Here is an 18,359-nt window from a genome sequence, read left to right as displayed (position 1 = left end):
CTTGACATGGTGAGGGGGCTTGCGTGTTCCAGTGAACCTGAGGGCTCAACCACTGGAGTTATGCACTCCCAAGAGTGTCCACAGGGGAGGAACCAGACCAAGAACAATCCAAAGACCCAAAGATCTCAACGGCAGAGCAGGCGGAGGATAACATGGTACATGTTACAATGGCCGTGAAGGTGGAAGAAGGCTGCAACAGAAGCCACTCTCGTTGTGTTAATCACACCACTGCTGGGACCTCAATCTGTGAAGACTGTGTGTTGACCGGCCGTGCACCGACCTTCACACATTAAAAAAAAAAAACACGCACAGGCGTCTTCCAAGAAATGGAGGACCATCATCCTCGAACTACGAGGGATCGCCTAAACTAAACTGATATTGAAAGTGTTTAACCCGCTATGTATCCATTATGTACAATACTGCAATTATAGTGGTTGATGTGATAAAGTCTTAAGAAGATACTGCTTCTATTCCAAAAGAGACATGGAGAAATACTGCATACACTCCAGCTGTCCCAATTTGGCAGGGACAATTCCAATGAATCCTTTGTCATCCCACTTTTTCAGCTTGTAAAAATGTATCTCAGTTTTTCGCCCTTACTCTCCCTGTCCCTCTTTGTTCTCAGATTAGTTCAGTGGCTGCAAACTGAGTTCAAATTGCAGAAGTCATTTGCTCTCAGTTCACTTAGTGGAAGAAAGGAGAGGAAGGGGGGAAATATTGTCTTTTCCAGTGAGCTCGGGCAAAAGGAAACGTATGGGTTCTTCTTCATTAATAACTTTTGCCATGTTGACGGCACTCTGATCTTGCTTGGCATGTTTCCCAGTTTTCATCTGTGAAGTGTTGGAAAGTGTGATACTGATTTGCTGTTTACACAGCGATTGCGTAAAAATATACCTTATTAATGGTATTAAAAGATGAGGACTAAGTTTATGACTTTGGTGATCCTCTAGTGTCTCTTTCTCTGTGTGTTATTTATTTTTGCCTTATACAGCACTCTGTTCTTGGACATCAAGATAATGCTATGTTTACTGGTAATATAAATGTGTTTTAATAATTGTTTCTGCAACTGACATGCTACTTGAAATCCATTTAAATTCCTTTTGGAATTATGTGTGTGTGTATTTCAGGCTGGGTCTAAACTGCTGTATAATCCAGTTCACTGAAATTAATCTGCATTCTGAAACTGCATATGGCAGTGTAAATCCGGCCTTAGACAAGAGGCTGTGATTCAGTTTCTATTGGGACTCTCACATACCAGGAGTGCAGTTTTAATATTTCTCTCCACATTTATTTATTTATTTATATCTTGCTTTATCGTTCCATATAGAGACTCAAAGCGGCTCACAATAAAATACATTACAACTTAAAATATACAAATATACAATAATAAAACCGTATATCATTATATATTTTCAGTAGTATTATATTTATTAGTATTATTATGTTACAATATTATTTTTAGTATTATATTGTATTACATTATAATATTAATATCAATATTATATGTATATATAACATACTATTAGCATAGCACAATATTAATCTTTATTATTATATTGTACTACACCAATATGATTTTTCTTTCTCTCTCCCCTCCCTTCTCACACACACACTTCCCACCCTGCATGTGTTTGAGACTTAGGGAGAAATGTTACCAAAAGGGATTTTCTTCATTGAGTCTGGTAGTTGTATGGGGAGTAGATTATTGGTAAAAGTGAATCTGGGAATGGAGAGTTTGACTCCGCCTCTTGTGAGCTTGGAGTTGTCCTCCTAGCTTGCCCTCTGCAAACATATTTAATTCAACTCATCTGAAAGTTCTTTACACATCTACCTTGGTTTCTTTAGACGGCTCCCACTTCTTTTCTTCATTGGAATTCTTTGCCATTGGGCCTCTAATTATTTCACCTTTAGAAATCTCTTCTACATCCTTTTCCTTTGAGTATTTCTGATATGGGAACTGGTACAATGTTTTCCTAAGCCCAATGAATGCAGCTTTGTCAAAATCTATAATGCTGTCTATATTTGGCTTTCACTTTCCTCTGTATTACCCATTGCAGGAGAATGAGGTCACTCCCACCCAAGGATTCCACTGTTTCCATCATGGTTTCATCTTGTTGGTCAGGATCAAGTGTGTCGTGGAGTTGCCTTCTTTAGAGTTTTTTTTTAACAGAGGCTGAATGGCAATCTGTTGGGACTGCTGTGACTGTATGGTCCTACATAGAACCTCTAACTGGAAATGGATTCCGCCCAATTATAATTCCTGCTGACATAAGTCCACTTGTGAGGAAAAATGTCCCTAGTTCAGATTATCCCAGTCAGGTTGCATTTCTGGTTGGGCAGAACCTTATATATTATCTATTGATGCAAGATTTCACCCTATGTGTTTACAGGAGGGTGGGAGATTGTAGATTTCCAGATATTTTTGGAGTGACATTCACCACTGGCTCTTCTGGAAAAGATTGATGGAATTGTCAGCCAAAGACTTAGTGAGATGGCCACAAGTTGATCATCCTGAAATTGCTGTTAGTAGTAGTATGCTCCTCAGTTTGTCTCCACACAGGATGAAAACCTGATAAAGCCAGTAAAATGAGAAATAGATAAAAGTTCCAGTTTTAAGAAATGCAATATATTAATTTTGCAATATAGTTTATTGTGTATGATTTGAAACAGTTTCCTTGTGCTTTGAAACTGTTTTCCTGTGATGTTGCACTGCTATACATACCACCTATTGAAAGCCAAAACATGTAGGAAACTAAGTTTCATGGAGTTCAGTTTGCCCAAGTTAACAGATATTAAATGTATAGTAAAGGATTTAAATTTTGCACTGTGGTTCCATCAAAATCTCTCTCTTGAACCTATTTTGTATGATAGTTGTCACTGGTGTCAATGGAAGTTTATTTCCTATGCACAATGCACTTTTGGGAATGGATTTTGAACAAGACTTTACAACAAAGGTTTTATATTTCCAGACTTTTCCTTTGAGGTCCTGTTTCTGATTAGGTCTCATATTAGTTCTTAGACTTCTTAAAAGTTCCAATAGCTCCATATATATATATATATATATATATATATATATATATATATATATATATTTATTGAACATGATCAAATATTTTAGTCTTCTTCCTGTTATATATTATTATTAAATGTTGCATTAAATGGTTGGAATATGTACAGAAATTGGCTAAAAAGAAGTGCACATGTGCCTTCCTCAAACCATCTTCCTTGCTGGCTTTGTTCCAGATCTCTTTGTTGTAAACCCCATTTCCTCCCTTTCTTCATTTTTATGATCTTCATCCTTTGCATTCATTTCCCTTCCTTCTCCATCTGTGTATTTCAGTACTGTTTGGCTATAATACATTGCCAAGAAAGACCATGGTGAATTCCTGAAAGCTCCTTGACAGAAGGGATATTCCACAATTCCTGGGTGTCTATGAAATGCATTCTTCTCCACATTTTATTAGTATCTTTTCACCATCTTTGCCTTTTGTCATGGCTTGAGTCACTTTACAAGCAGACCAGAGGACACCTGAGGTGGTATTACAACTGATGTTGAATAGAATTTAGTCCGTTGGCCAAGCTTGAAAGTACCTATTTCTTCTACCTGTTCAATATCTAGTTCCAGGTTGGCATGAGTTTCTGGAATGCTTCTCTCACCATAGATTGTCCCCTTTCTTTTCAAAATTAACCCACTGATATTTGATTTGTAGGTTATGGAATAGTGTAGAAGGCACAAAACCTAAGTGGGTCCAGGCACTAACTCCCATCCCCGACCAACCCATTCTTGCTGCAGTGGTGCTGCTCTGAAGCTGGTTGGCAAATGTAAACCAAAGCTTACTTTAAATTAAAAACAAACAAACAAAAATATTCATGGGTAACAAGATGGATGGAAAGTTTCCTTATTGTTTTCAAGAAGAATCACACTTCCAGAAATCTTCACTGTAAGGTAATGTATAGATGCATGATACCTGGCTTGAAAACAGTCCATGAGAAAGGGATCAATGAATCAGTACACCACAAGCTGAACACGAGCCAACAGTGTGAATCAGCAAATAAAAAAGCCAATGTGATTCTAGGCTGCATCAATAGGAGTATAGTATCTAGACCAGTGGTTCTCAACCTGTGGGTTCCCAGTTGTTTTGGCCTACAACTTTCAGAAATCCCAGCCAGTTTATCAGTTGTTAGGATTTCTGGGAGTTGAAGGCCAAAACATCTGGGGACCCACAGGTTGAGAACCACTGGTCTAGACTGAGGAAAGGAATAGTCCCATTCTATGGTGAGATCTCACTTGGAATACTATGTCCAGTTCTGGGCATCACCGTTCAAGAAGGATATTGACACTGGAATGTGTTCAAAGGAAGGTACCAGAATGGTAAAAGATCTAGAAGTAAAGCCCTATAACGAGCTGGGTATGTTTAGCTTGGAGAAAAGAAGGCTGAGAGGGGGACATGATCGTCATGTTTAAATATTTGAAAGGATGTCCCATTGAGGAGGAGGCAAGCTTGTTTTCTGTTATTCTGGAGGCTAGGACATGGAGCAATGGATTCAAGCTGCAGGAAAAGCGATTCTACCTAAACATTATAAAGAGCTTCCTCACAGTAAGACCTGTTCAACAGTGGAATATGTCTCCTTGGAATGTGGTGGAGTCTCTTTGTCTGGAGGTTTGATGGCTATCTGATGGGAGTGCTTTGATTGTGTGTTCCTGTTGGGCTGGATGGCCCTTGTGGTCTCTTCCAGTTCTATATTTTATGTAATTCTCTTCTATAGCAAAGACCAAGGTGAACACAGTGAAAATACACAATACAGATAGTGGGTGGAATATAGGGAGTTACACTGTCACAGTTTGACAGCAGGACTTTGGGAACTGTTTTTTAAACACATAGGTTGGACTTAAGCTCCCCTCGGCTCTCTCCAGGGAAGACAATGATGATGGATGATGGGCGGTACAGTTCAAGCACATCTGGAGGACCACACTTTATCACACATATGTTAATAGTTCATTTTCTTAGTTTTTTTCTTGCTAGGAAAAAACAAAATCAGATTTTGTGAGAAAAAACTCATGACAGACTATTGTTTTCTTATACATTTTTTAATTTTGTTCAGCATTAAAGAAAGGAACTTCATCAACATTGATTGTCATTTACAGAAAACATTCAAAAATCATGTGTGCATTATTATGGAATGCTAACAGTATTGAACTAATAACTTACAAGACATAAAATAAGACAAAAAAACCCTATTACATTCTAAAGAAATATAAAATCTGTTTAAAAATTTGATGGGGGAAGGAAGAAATTGGTCCTAAGACATTTTGTAAGAAAAAAATTGTCACTTTCTAAATGAATCAGGCTGTAGTTTTTACTCACTTTCACATAAATATTAAACATAGGAGAAAGAGCAGAGAGGGAGAAAGAGAGAGAGAGAGATGTTGGACGGAAACTGCGGACATCAAACAAATGTTATATCACCTTTCTGTGTGTTTGCTTTCTGCATCTATAGGCCAATAAAATACATTATTAATATTAATATTATTATTATACAATTATCTTCCTGGGGAAAAATAACATTGAGGCTATGAGATATTTTTGTTTGAGAATATAACTCTTCTTATGAGTTTGAAGTGAACCTTTCTGATGGGATTTAAAAAAAAAGTCTGTGCTTGTGTTCAGGCAACAATGCAACCCTAATGTCTTGTTTTAATTCCAAAGGTGGTGAGCATGCTTGATCAAAGTTTCAAACTACTCCTAAAAGGGAGATTAAAATAAACTTACAACAATAACAGCTACAGCCAAGCACCAAATAACTTGTGGCTCCAACAGCACAGAGATGTAACATCTCACTTTACGTTAAGAAAAAGGTACTGGAAATAGGATAAAAATATTAAAACTTTTGAAACTTGGAAGTATAAGAAAATCAGTTTCTTTCATAATTCTAAAAGTGAGGAAGCATTTCTAGGGATATCCCCCACCCCGCCCCACAAAAAGAAAAATATTAGAAAGTTTTATTTAAATCTAAATATATTTTTAAAATAAATGGATCATCATAAAATACTACCCAAGAAAATCATACTTGGGTTACCTGTAAGGGCAACCCCAATCATTTGCACTTTTGCTTCTGTCTGTCCCCCCGTCCCCTTCGCTGTTAACACTACAGCTATTTTGTTTCCCTAATGTGATTTTTAAAACATTTATTTGGTGAAGGTCAATTATGGCTTCCATTTGTAGCAACTCAATGATCTGACCTCAATTTTAAAGAAAAACGTATAAAAATAGTTTGTTCCTAGGAGAGAAAGATTAACTTCAGGTTGGGCTTGACGAACTACATTAAGCACAGTCCACCAACTTCTGTGCAGATCCCATTGAAATGAATGGGAGCAGCACAAACTTGCAAATCCCACTGAAGTGAATGGGAGCAGCATGAGTGTGCGGCAATATCAGATTGTGTACTTCTCTGATCTTGTGCAACTTTCATTTGTTTCAGCAGGACGTTTGCAAAAGACCTTGTCAGTAGATTTGCCGATAAGCTGTCAGGAAATATCATTTGCTTGAGCAATGCTTTTGGGAACAGAATTTTCTAACACAGTCAGTATTCACAATTTTCAAGGTACAGTCTCACTGGAACACCTCTCCAAGTCTGACTTGGAGCAGGGTTCATTGGCAACTCTTCCCCCCTCCCTGTTTTAAAACAGGAGTATGACACTAAACACCAAGGCTGTTCAAAAGGCTTTATCTATTACAATCAGTTTCCATAAAAAACTGAAGAGTACATTACACTCATAGGAAGCAAGTACATCATTTGCTCTTTGATGTTTTTTTCTCTTTAAAAAAGCATTACAAAGTATTATGCTTAAACAGAGACATAGAAAAGAAATCAGCGTTTTTTAACTGTCCCAAAGTTATTTACAAGAAAAAGTTACAGAGACAGCATACATAGTATTAGACCTTCTGCGAGTATATATTAAAAGTAATTCCTTTTGAAAAAAATACTGTATTTGTCTTCTACATTTCTACAATACATATTCAGTTTTTATTCTTGTGTGTGGATGTGGGTCCCTTCAGTTTTTATCAGACAAGGCAGATAGCAGAGAGGAAGGAAATGGTGTAGGGATTCCAATTCCTAATTTATGTCAATTGCCTCTCGTTTACAGCCAGAACAAGTTACTTTTGACATGGTAGTCATCTGAGGACTGCTTCTAGCATTGCTTTTTGATTCACACACATCCAGTTCCAGTTCATGACCAAAAGATTCTAATGAATTAGATCTTAAGTGGCAATGCCAACATGGCATGACTTTTTGCAACAATTCAGGTGAACACTGTGATATGTCACTGCCTGATCTGTCTGCCTTTCAGACAAATTCCACGAGCCTCAGATGGAAGACTCTTGTCATGCCAGATGACTTATGCAGAATTATATTAGCCTTCAGTGATATTTTCCTACCTTTCTTGATATAATTCTGAGACCAAATATTCATCATATGCTGAGACTAAATGCTGCTTGGTGACTCTGAATTGGGAGGTAGTTCTATTATCTGACACTTAGTGTTATTAAGATTGTGTTATTGCTGAATTGCAAAGACTATAATGAGTGGTTCTCTCTAAGGATTATTTGGTCCAGGTTTTTTATTCTCACACACCGCTGTGATGGCTTCACTTCTATTAACATCCCGTCTCTACACAATTTGTAAGTTTGTTGACTTTTTTTGAGAGATAATTATACAAAAATTACATATATCTTTAAACATAGGTATGCCTCATGCAGATCCATGAAGCTAGGAATTTGCTTTCTGTACACTTACTGTGATTTTTGTGTCTATCCCTATCTTCTCTTTTGGGTGTTATTGTTTGTGGTCCCACTATGCAAGTCCTGCCATTTTTTCTCTGTCCCTCAAATTGTTAACTATTCTGGCTGAAAGGAGAACCACAAAGGTTTGGTGGCTATATATTTGCTTTGCTACTCTGTCCATGGACTAATATGAGTGAATTAAAAATAACTTAAGAAGCAGTCCTGGAAAGTTAGCCGAATGTAATACAGCATCCCTATCTACAGCATTTCAAAGGAAGTTAGGAAAGCTCAATACATTTTGGTTGTGCTTTGTTTATGGCCACAAGTACAATCACTGTGCCTCTGTGTTTTGTTTGCAGTAGGCCATACTATAGGAAATAGAGAGGCAAAGAGAAAGAGAACGTTAGGCCATTCAATGGCTTTCCAAAATAAGTGCAGGAGCAAATCCCCATCACCCAGAGAGGAATGCTTGGTTTACACAACAGAACTTCAAAAAGTCATGTCATTGTAGTACATCTTATTAAATAACACATTATGTTTTTTTGCCTGATTCAGACATTGAAGTGACACATTGAAAAGAACACAATCATAGTGCATTTGATCCCTACAAGAAGCTGATAGACTAAGCTAATTTGCTTCAATTCTTTAAGCTGGGAATTAATCAAAGACAAAGATAAGTGCTTTTTTAAAAAATAAGCTGTTTTACGTAGAACACTCTTGAGGGTAAAATCTGTTCTTTGCAACAGCCCAACTTTGCAATACGATTCATCCATTCATTTGAGCGTTTGCTGCTTGAATAATAAATGACCCAATGTGGTAATGTTATATATATATATATATAAAACAAGGTGACATTTTTCTTTTAATTTATGTCTGAATTCCATACACTGTTGAACACACCTGTCTGCTGCCAATTCAAACTTAAGGATCTCTGCCATTTCTAGACACAAGCATACATTCCCCCCTCAACCAATAGCAGTATCTTCAGTACCAAGTTAGCAGCCCATCCTCCAAAACCCCTTACCCAACAAATATGGGTGAAAACAAAACAAAAACTTTTATATCTACAGTAGATGAAGCCTTTTCTTTATGTTAGCTTACAGAAGACAGCGTGCAAAGCAAACATTTTCTGCAAATGTTCTTACAAAAAGAAATAACACTCAGAATTTATTGCTGCTATATCCAATGCTGTTGTCTTTCATTCATCCTGTGTTCTGTGGTTAACCACTGAGACAAGAAAAATAGGCAAGTATTATACATCTAGTTACTAAATTCACTGTACGCAGGTTTGTCCTCACCGTCTCATCTGTCATAATGCAGAGGACTGTTTTGTGCCCCCCATCACAGCCACCTCTCCTCATTAACTTTTTGTGCGTTTCTTAATGTAAACTGAGTGGATGACTTTATAAAACACTAGTATATGAGCACAATCAATCCATGTCGCTATACATTCAGATTGCTGTTTTTAGGAAGTATTGATGCATTTGTCACCACTGGAGAAATACTAGGTTGTTGTTATTGGGTGCCTTTAAGTCATATCCAATGTATGGCAAACCTATCAGGGGGGTTTCTTGGCATGATTCATTCAAAGGGAAGAGGTGTTTTTGCTTTCCTCTGCTGCTCAGAGTGGGACTTGGCCAAGGTTATACAAGGTTGAGCAGACGTTTGAACTCTTGTCCAGAGTAGTAGTCCAATACTGGCACAGAGATATTAGATACTTTTTCAAAAATGAAGAGCAACTATTTCTATATCTGTCTCTGAATCATGATTTTATGGAGGTGAAATGTAGATTCAGAACGAACTATGAGGATGTAATATGGATATAATGTGGATCTGTTTGCCCAGGGACGTGGTACCATCTTTACCCTTGGGAGATTCTTAAGAACATTCAGTTTGACCATTTATTTGGACTAAGTTTTACAATGGTATGGGTCTTCATTACAACAGTCTGTCTAGGAACACTACCCGGGAGAGTCCAGAAGCCAGGCAGCTGTGTTGATTGAGTGTTTTTCTGCATTATGAGCAGTACCTTTGTAAAGATGGTGGATCTTCACAATTCAAGATGAAGATAGTTTGGATAGTTTATAATAATGAATTGTTGCTTAAGAAGTCCATGTCTCATCTTCCTGCTTTGGGAACTGAAGTTAATTTGCAATTGCAGCTGGTTATAGCTAGATTCAGGGGAGGTCAAGGAGAATTGCAGATGAAACTATCAAAACTATCAAAAAGTCCAGCAGCTTTGATCCTGTGAAGCCTGCCTCTCCAACTGTTGAAGTCTTCTCAGAATAGAAGGTGTGTGTGTGTGTGTACAAATGATTACATTACTAATTTTTTGTCCATAAATAATGTAATCCAGAAGATCATAAGAAGCAGTTGTGGCAGGACCACAAGGGATCTCTTGAGTTGGCTGCCTCAATTCACTCTACAAGAGGGAGAGCTCAGCTCCCCAGTCTGCACCACCTTGGAAATCCTTTGGCTAAGGTCTCTGCATATACCGTAGTATACAAGGCAATATGTTTTTTCCAGATGGAGGGCTCCTAGTAGGGCTGACTCGCCCATGTGATGGAGTGAAAACCCTGAGTCAGTGGCAGAGTAGAAAAGGTGGTGAATTATATGCCCTGACCATATTGGAGGGTCCCTTGTTCCCATCTGTCCAGCTGTTCTCCAGCTGTCAAAACTGAACCAGCAGAAGAGGTTCCAGTGCTGTCCCCTTAGGCAAAGAGGGGAACAGGAGTGGTAGTTTAACAGTCATGGGGTATGCCGGTATGTATCATCCTGCCTCACACAAGGTACAGGTTGCTACTCACTCCTTTCTTTCAGCTAAGTTCAAATGTGCTGCCAAATCCCTTTGCATATTGAGTCCCAGTCTGTTCAGCAACTGTTGTCAATAAATATTGGACTGGGAAAAACATACCTGACAAATTCTTCACCCTAAACACTCCTCTTGATGCTCACATATGTTTAAGATTGCAAGAAGAACCATAAAGAATGAAAAAAACTAAGAGGCTTTTCATTGCACTCATCCTGCTTACGCCAAAGGGAAGTGAGCTACATAAGGTTAAGCACTTTTGAAACCCTCTTCATGCAGTAGAATGATTTAATGGGGTACTTAACTCACTCACTGAGATCAATAGGATTTAGAAAATACTTGACTATAGCACCAGAATGTTCTTCTTCTATATTTGTGGAATTAGGTAGTTGCTAATGCTGGACTATTGCTCTATAGAGAAAGTTACTTTCATTGCTCTGGAGAAATCATCTCTGGATAGAAGTGAATAACTCACATTCTGGTTGGCTGGAAAAGGAATTAATGGTTAGAATTTGAAACACAAATTTCTTGTTTTTCTCCTTTATATGACAAATCAAATTTTGGGAAAAGGAGTCCAACCTAAAGGTTTAGTTTCTGCACATAAAAAAATAGAGTGAACAATGGAAATAAAGAGTATGTTCAGATTTGATGCCTTTTTATACAACTTGCGAAACTGTATTAGTAGTTTTCACAATCTGTTCACCTAGATGAGGTCTGATTCCACACCTTCACCTGAAACCTATAATTTCTTTTCTTCTAAACAATATTTACTACCTTGATATCAAGATGGTCCTTAAATAGCATGAGCGCCACTTTTCTCTCTCTCAGATTGTATCTAGAACTTGACACAGAAGAAAGAGTAAAAAGTAACATAGGGTAACACTTTCATAAAGAACTTGGCTTGGTATTTGGTAGCAGAAATAACTGAGGAGCCTCCGGTGGCCTAGGGGATAAAAGCCTCGTGGCTTGAAGGTTGGGTTGCTGACCTGAAAGCTGCCAGGTTCGAATCCCACCCAGGGAGAGTGTGGATGAGCTCCCTCTATCAGCTCCAGCTCCATGCGGGGACATGAGAGAAGCCTCCCACAAGGATGGAAAAAGCATCAAAACATCCGGGCATCCCCTGGGCAACGTCCTTGCAGACGGCCAATTCTCTCACTCCAGAAGCAAGACTGGTTGCTCCTGACATGAAAAAAAAGCAGAAATAACTGTATGAAGTACTTTTCATTCTGTTATGACTTGGTACTTTATGAAAAATATTGGTTCGCCATGACATAGAAGCCAATTGGAGGGCACTTCGAAAATGAGAAGAAATAATCCTTTTTTAAAATTTCCATTTTCTTTATCTGTCTCATGTATTTCTCCATGTGGTAAATCAGCAAAATTGTGGCTAATGTTACTAACATGTCACTATTTTCAAAGTCCAAATTCCAGATTCTTGCACATTTACCTATAATAAGTTTTAGGTGCCATTTCCTTCGAGAGGTTTTATATTCAAGTAAGCATGTCTGCAGTTGCAGTGTACTTTATCCACTTTCTTTGATCCTAGAAAACATCTTTGAAATCCAAATGTTAATTTTCCAATGGTTTGAAATTCATTTTACGTTCACAGAGTCCACCCCCCCCCCCCCCCCCGAAGGATAAATGGTCACATTATGGATTGTGTGCTCAGAATCAAAGTGTAAAATCAGGGCCGCACATTGCAGAGGTAAAAGGAACAGTGAATTCAGTTTGTAACCACATCATTTCTAAAAGCTGGCTTGAAAGCCTTGTCTGGGTCTTCCACATTTTGGCATCTAAATCTGTACCTTTCAACACATTTCTAATAATTGTTTCCTTATTATTACTGTCATTTTCATATATCTTATTATTTTTAATAAGGTAATATATCCCTGAGCAGCATACAGTGCAACATCTGCATCAAGCAGTGATTGTCATTTACAAAGTGTGAAGATTGAAAAGGAAAGAGTAAGATGGTGCTAGTGTATAACATACAGTTCACACTGCATGTCAGAGACATGGATAGAGAGGAGGCAGAATGGCTGAATCATGTTACACATGCACACAAGCACACACACTTTCTAGTGTCAAGGAAAACCAAGCTGTTTGTTTCAGGTTTCAAAGTTTTACCTATCTAGATATTCCCTCCCACGGTTCTTATCTCACTGTTTTGGAGAGTCCCCTTGCACCTTAATTCAAAACTCTACATTTACTCCAAGGTAAATGCTCATAACTGGACGGGGTGATCTACCTTTCAATTTTCAATGGAGAAAACACTTGTCACTGTACAAAGGAATGTCCCCATCTTTTATTCTCCATAAAAAATTATTGGAACTTGGCAATAGTTTGTTAACCTGACCTTATCTGAAGAATAGATCACTGAGATTGTCCAGTTTTGCTGGTACATGATGTAGGTGTTAGAATTCCTTAGTCTTTCTTAATTGATATCATGCTAACAGTATGAATCAAAGTGGATTTAAAGTGAGTTCCATTTGTAATGTAGCAATTTGGGTAGATGTAGCCATAGGAGAAAAGAAATTATTTCATTCCAGTCTTACTATGTGGAAGCTACCCAAATTTCCATGACTGTAAAACCCAGGCAGAATAAAAAAAGAAGGAAATCAAGAAGATTGTGTTAGATGAGAGTCAAAAGAGCATAAGAGCTCTTAGCCTCAAATCCTGCACGGTCTCTAACACAATCATCAAATATATATTGCATTTGGAAACAGCTTGGTTTAATTGAATGTCTTCTATTACCCTGTTTTCCCAGCAATCAGTAAAGCAATCTTTCCATTAGAAGGAAATATGACTCTTGGAATTAATTCTTTATACAGGGAGCCAGCAGGAGTGACATTTAGACAAAATTAAGTCCCTGTAGAAGTGTAACAAGCAGTCTACATCTGTCTGCTCAGACACTGAGAATAAAGTGACTCTGTCTCTTACATTATCAGAAGACAATATAAAGTGTTATTGTTTGTTACTTCCAGTGGAGGAGAGACAAATTAAGTAAAGGAAGAAGGGATATCATTTACTAGGGCAGATTCTGTAGTCTCTGTATCCTGTTATTTGAAGAGGAACAGCAGAATTACAAGAAGTCATAGTAGGCAGTCCAAGATTGTTCAATGTGGCTTTGTTGGGTGGGGGATTCTGGGGGATGTAATCCAAAAAATAATAAAATCTCCTTAAACCCTGGTTGGAAATGTCCTATTGTGCTGGTTTTCACTGTAATAAATGTTATCAAATATGGGTCATCTCCAGTTTCTGTAGGGGTTATTTGGATACTAATTGTACCTCTGAAATATCTTTCCTTAGTTAAACCTGGAAGAACTGAAGATTAGAAAGGTTTTGGGGCTGGCATGCAGTGGGACTCATGGAAATCTTTCATTTCATTTCTACTTAACAGTTAGGAGAGACCTTATCATATGCAGTCTTCTTTGCATCTTTTTCCCGTTTCTCCATGTAGCCGAAACAGAGTCCTACAGAGCCCAGAGAGAGCCCAGACGGGTATTACCTGTCTCCAATTGAAGAACACAAGGAGGAAACGGGGAAAGGATGAGAAACCATGTGGGATGGGAGGCCATCCCAGAAGACAGGGAAAGATGGTAGGGAATGAAGGAGGACAGTTCCCTCCCTTTTTCCCTTTTCCTTCTGCCTGCCTGAAGAGGTCCTAGGCCCACCTAAAGGTATATTTGTCAAAATTCAAATCAGTCTCATAACTTTTCTATTCTCAGTTCTTCTATTTATAAGTTAAAAAAATATTAGAGGTATAAATGGTATTCAAAATAACTCCTCCAGAAGATGGAGATGCTTCCACTAGTCTCAACAAAAGGAAAAAGGTAATTTTCTTTTGGCTCCTAGTTCAATCAAGGGTGTGTTTCGGCAACATGGAGAAATGGGAAGAAAACACAGAGAAGACTGCATATGATAAGGTCCCTACTAACTGAAGTGGAGAGAAAAATCCCATAGTGTAAGCCAGAGGCTGATCATGCAATGTCAGATTTAATTCTTTGTTGAAGAAGTTAGGTAACACTGTCAATAACATGGTGGATTACATCATTTCACCTTTTCAGAAAAGGAACTAATTTTTCCTAAAGATTTGTTCAGAAGGGCTTTGCCTTCATTTGAGGTATCTCCCACTGAGTATCCATGGCAAAGTGAGGAACTGAACCCTAGTCTTAGGCATAGTCCAATGCTCAAACCACTACACCATGCTGGCTTATCATTGGGTAGTTATTCAGTAAGAAACAAGAATGTATTTGTATGGCACGTGTGTTATATATGTTCAGAATTAAAGTCTGAAAAAGTATAGTCTACATATATAATGGACTTTTAAAAAACAGCATTGGTTATTGGGTTATATAAGGAAGGTTAGCATAAAGTATCAAAGAACAGTGTAATACTGTATAAAGAATCAATGATTGCTAGAAAGGGAGAATGACAGAATGAATAAATGAGCAGAATATAGCCTATTGTTCTCAGAATCTCCCAGGAGTGGAAGGTGTAGAAATTGGAATACTGGTTGTTACATTGGAGAGCTACAGCTTTCAGAATCCCCCAGCCAACATGGTCATTTGCCAGAATAGGCTGTGGGATTCTAGGAACTGCAGTCCCTCATTGTAAACTTTACAAGCTCAGAGAAGATTGTGCAGATATGTTCTAGGGTTCTGCAGCCTCTCCAAAGTATGTCAGAATGAGTGAGCATGGATTCTTTGTTCCCACAGGGATCTTTTAAAACCATCCTTGGAAAACAACTGCCCATTTCCTAATAATTTGCTCTAAAATACAGTTTTGAGGAAACACTGCTAAGAAGCACTGGAGACATTATAGGATCTGAAGGGACTTCCTTTACTACTGCCCTCACAATTCCTTCCAGTAATAGAACCAGGAATGTGTGTGTGTGTGTGTGTGTGTGTGTGTAAAAGAGGCTTCTGAAGAAATACTGTAGGACCTAGTGGAGAAAATATAAAATAATAATAATAATTTTTCATTTGTAGACTCAAGATCTGTTTTATTTAGATTACAATTATCACTAATGAATTAATCTGCTTCCCCAGTTTTGTTAAGAGGTAACAGGCCACCTGAGCCTTGGATATGAAGTAAAGTGAACCAGTAAAAACAGCTGTTTACCCAGACACTGGAATGTTACAATTGCATTAGATGATGGGTGTACACATGGAAAGCCTTCACTCTCATCCTACAGCTTACAATAATGTCTTTGCTGATGACTGGTTGGTTCTTTGTGTAACTTTTAGATGCAACATGGGCCTACTTCGCTATCCCCTGGAGAACACAGAGCAATACCGAGCCCTATAATAATAACAATTATTATTATTTTTGTTTCAGGAAGGTAATAAAATAAACTCTCTTTCTGACTCACAAAACAAATGTACTGTTTGGGATGGTATACAATTTACTCTGTAGTTTAAATACTCTATTGGCATTTTGTCCTATAATATTATGTTTAATATATGCTTTATTACTATCACTGAGGAAAAAGATTCTCCCAATAACTTTATCTCTGTCCCTTTGAATTATCCAGACAAGGCTTTGGCACCAATAATACTAACCTGACTTTTCATCATTCAGTGACCGGGTACTGCATACATATTATATACAAACTGACCAGAAATTGAATCATGTTTTCATTATATGTGAATGGATGGCAGAGCAAAAGCCCAATTGCTCAACATAAAACCAACACATTATATGGAGAGTTTAAAAAATGCAAGAGAGCATCCTTAGAAAATAGGCATTTTCTTTAAGCTACAACAAGTGTGTGCGTATTTCATATATATGTGTACTATATAATAATATACAACAAGGATGGCTAACTAGTAACTCATGAGGCAATCTTATCCAAAACCCAGATTGGAATCATTATGTAATTAAACTCTTGCAATTCAATTTTACTTGCAGGGGAGGACTGTGCATGTGTCAGAGAGTTAATGATTTAGAAACCTGGCATCTTTTCTTTCTATTTCTTACATAATCCCCCAGCCAAGAAACTGCATTAGGATCATCCATGATGATGATGACAATGTTGAACTGTGCAGTAACATACTCTTCCGGCACATGACCATTGTCTGAAGGTAGAGTTAGCCCCAGAGAATACCAAACTTGCCCATCCCTGATATATACTTTTTATATATACACAAGACATGATCCTTGCCTGTGTAGCCAAGGATCCCACTAGGATTATTTTCCCCTGTCCCTTCAGATCACACATAGGGTAACAGACACTTACAGGAATTGGGAAGACCCCACCGTTCACACTGAGTGGAAAAGGAGGATTAGATGTGGGAGCTAAAAACAGACAATCCCATTTACCTCTCCATTTTTGGAATGCTACATGGAAATGCCTGTGTACATCTTCAGACGGCAAAAGAGAAACAGGGAACTTTACCCGCCATCACCTAGGAATCGTCTTTGCACCAATGCTGCATCCACACAGGAAAGGCTCATGCCCATATATATATATATATATATATATATTACATACACGCACACCTATTTCCAAGACAGTTACAAATTGCCACATGCATTTAACTAGTTAAAAACATAGAAATAGTTAAGCCTAGTTTAGTGGAATTTTCTTAAATTATATTTGAACAATAAACAGCAAGAGCAATACTGCAAATTGCCCCTCTGTTTTCATTTATATCTACAATAAAATGTCTATAAACAGTTGTCTCCCCCAAAACACATCCCCAATAAAATAAAATCAAAAATAAAAGTAACACCCAGTGTTCTATATTTTGCAACATTTTCCTGGTAAGTTAAAAATTAAAAAAAGGAGAAATAAAAATAGCAAAAAGAAGAGAAATGAAAACAGGCCCCACTCAGAGGTGCATATTTACATTCTTCAAACTGTAGCGGTGAAAAATAATTCTATTAAGTGCAGGACATTCCTAGTGTTGCAGTAGTGACATTTTTTTAAAAAAGAAAGTCTTCATGAAAACAATTCTTTTGTCTTAACAGTGATGCATTCCAGGACTATGTGACATATTCTATCTTTCCTTTTACTTGCAGCCAGTGGTAGAGTCTGGATTGAACAGTTCCTTGTATAATGGAGGAAACAGTGTGTTCACTATGTCAGGATGAGATTGTTTAAATACCTGCAGTTTTTCTCCATGCAGGTTGCAAAGTGCAGTGATAGTTGGAATCTTGGCTACTAACTGTAAGAGAGAGAAAGACAGAAAGGAGTAAAGGGAAAGAAATATTATTCCGTGAAAACAAAAGGATCATAAAATTATTATTTTCAAACTGATTAGATCCAATAAAACTAATGTTCATGTTCTAAAATCAATTTTGTAGAAGAAGGAGAGACTGGGTTTGGGGCTAAATGCTCTTATCTCATAATGCTCACTATCATCTGATGATTGCCTTAAAGACAATCTCTTCCTTAAGATCAACTATGGAACCCCTTTTTTTGTTTTTTGTTTGTATCATAAACCCAGGCTATTACATAAGTGAGTTTGCATGAAAGACCTTTTCAGCTGTAGAATAACTACCCTTTAGAGATGCAACACGTTCCCTCTCTGGCTATTATTTGTATTAAGCTCCAAACAGACTTTTTCAATTGACTTTAAATATTTAAATATTTGTGTTTTTAAGACATAGGTAGACATAGCTCCATTTCCTTCCGAAATTCGGATGATTCCACCCCATCCAAAAACAAAACTAATATGTAGGATAAAAACCAAAAGCAGTAAAACTTTAAATATTTATTTACTGCTTTTGGTTTTTATCTTACATATTAGTTTTATTTG

At 37.6% G+C, this 18,359-nt stretch overlaps 1 protein-coding gene across 2 annotated transcripts in view; it reads right to left on the bottom strand.

Moving 5' to 3' along the window:
• Nucleotides 1–5,070: 5,070 nt before the first annotated feature.
• The window catches only part of rorb (RAR related orphan receptor B), a 186,845-nt gene continuing 173,556 nt past the window's right edge, over nucleotides 5,071–18,359 (bottom strand). For both annotated transcript variants that reach the window (XM_062971996.1, XM_062971997.1), the window contains one exon: nucleotides 5,071–17,765. In XM_062971996.1, coding sequence (XP_062828066.1) covers nucleotides 17,610–17,765 — 156 coding nt within the window. In that variant the 3' untranslated portion in view covers nucleotides 5,071–17,609. The remainder of the gene's footprint in view (nucleotides 17,766–18,359) is intronic.

This window comes from Anolis carolinensis, chromosome 2 (genome assembly GCF_035594765.1).
Source record: "Anolis carolinensis isolate JA03-04 chromosome 2, rAnoCar3.1.pri, whole genome shotgun sequence".
In the NCBI taxonomy this organism is placed as follows: Eukaryota; Metazoa; Chordata; class Lepidosauria; order Squamata; family Dactyloidae; genus Anolis; species Anolis carolinensis.
This window is presented reverse-complemented; position numbering and strand designations above follow the sequence as displayed.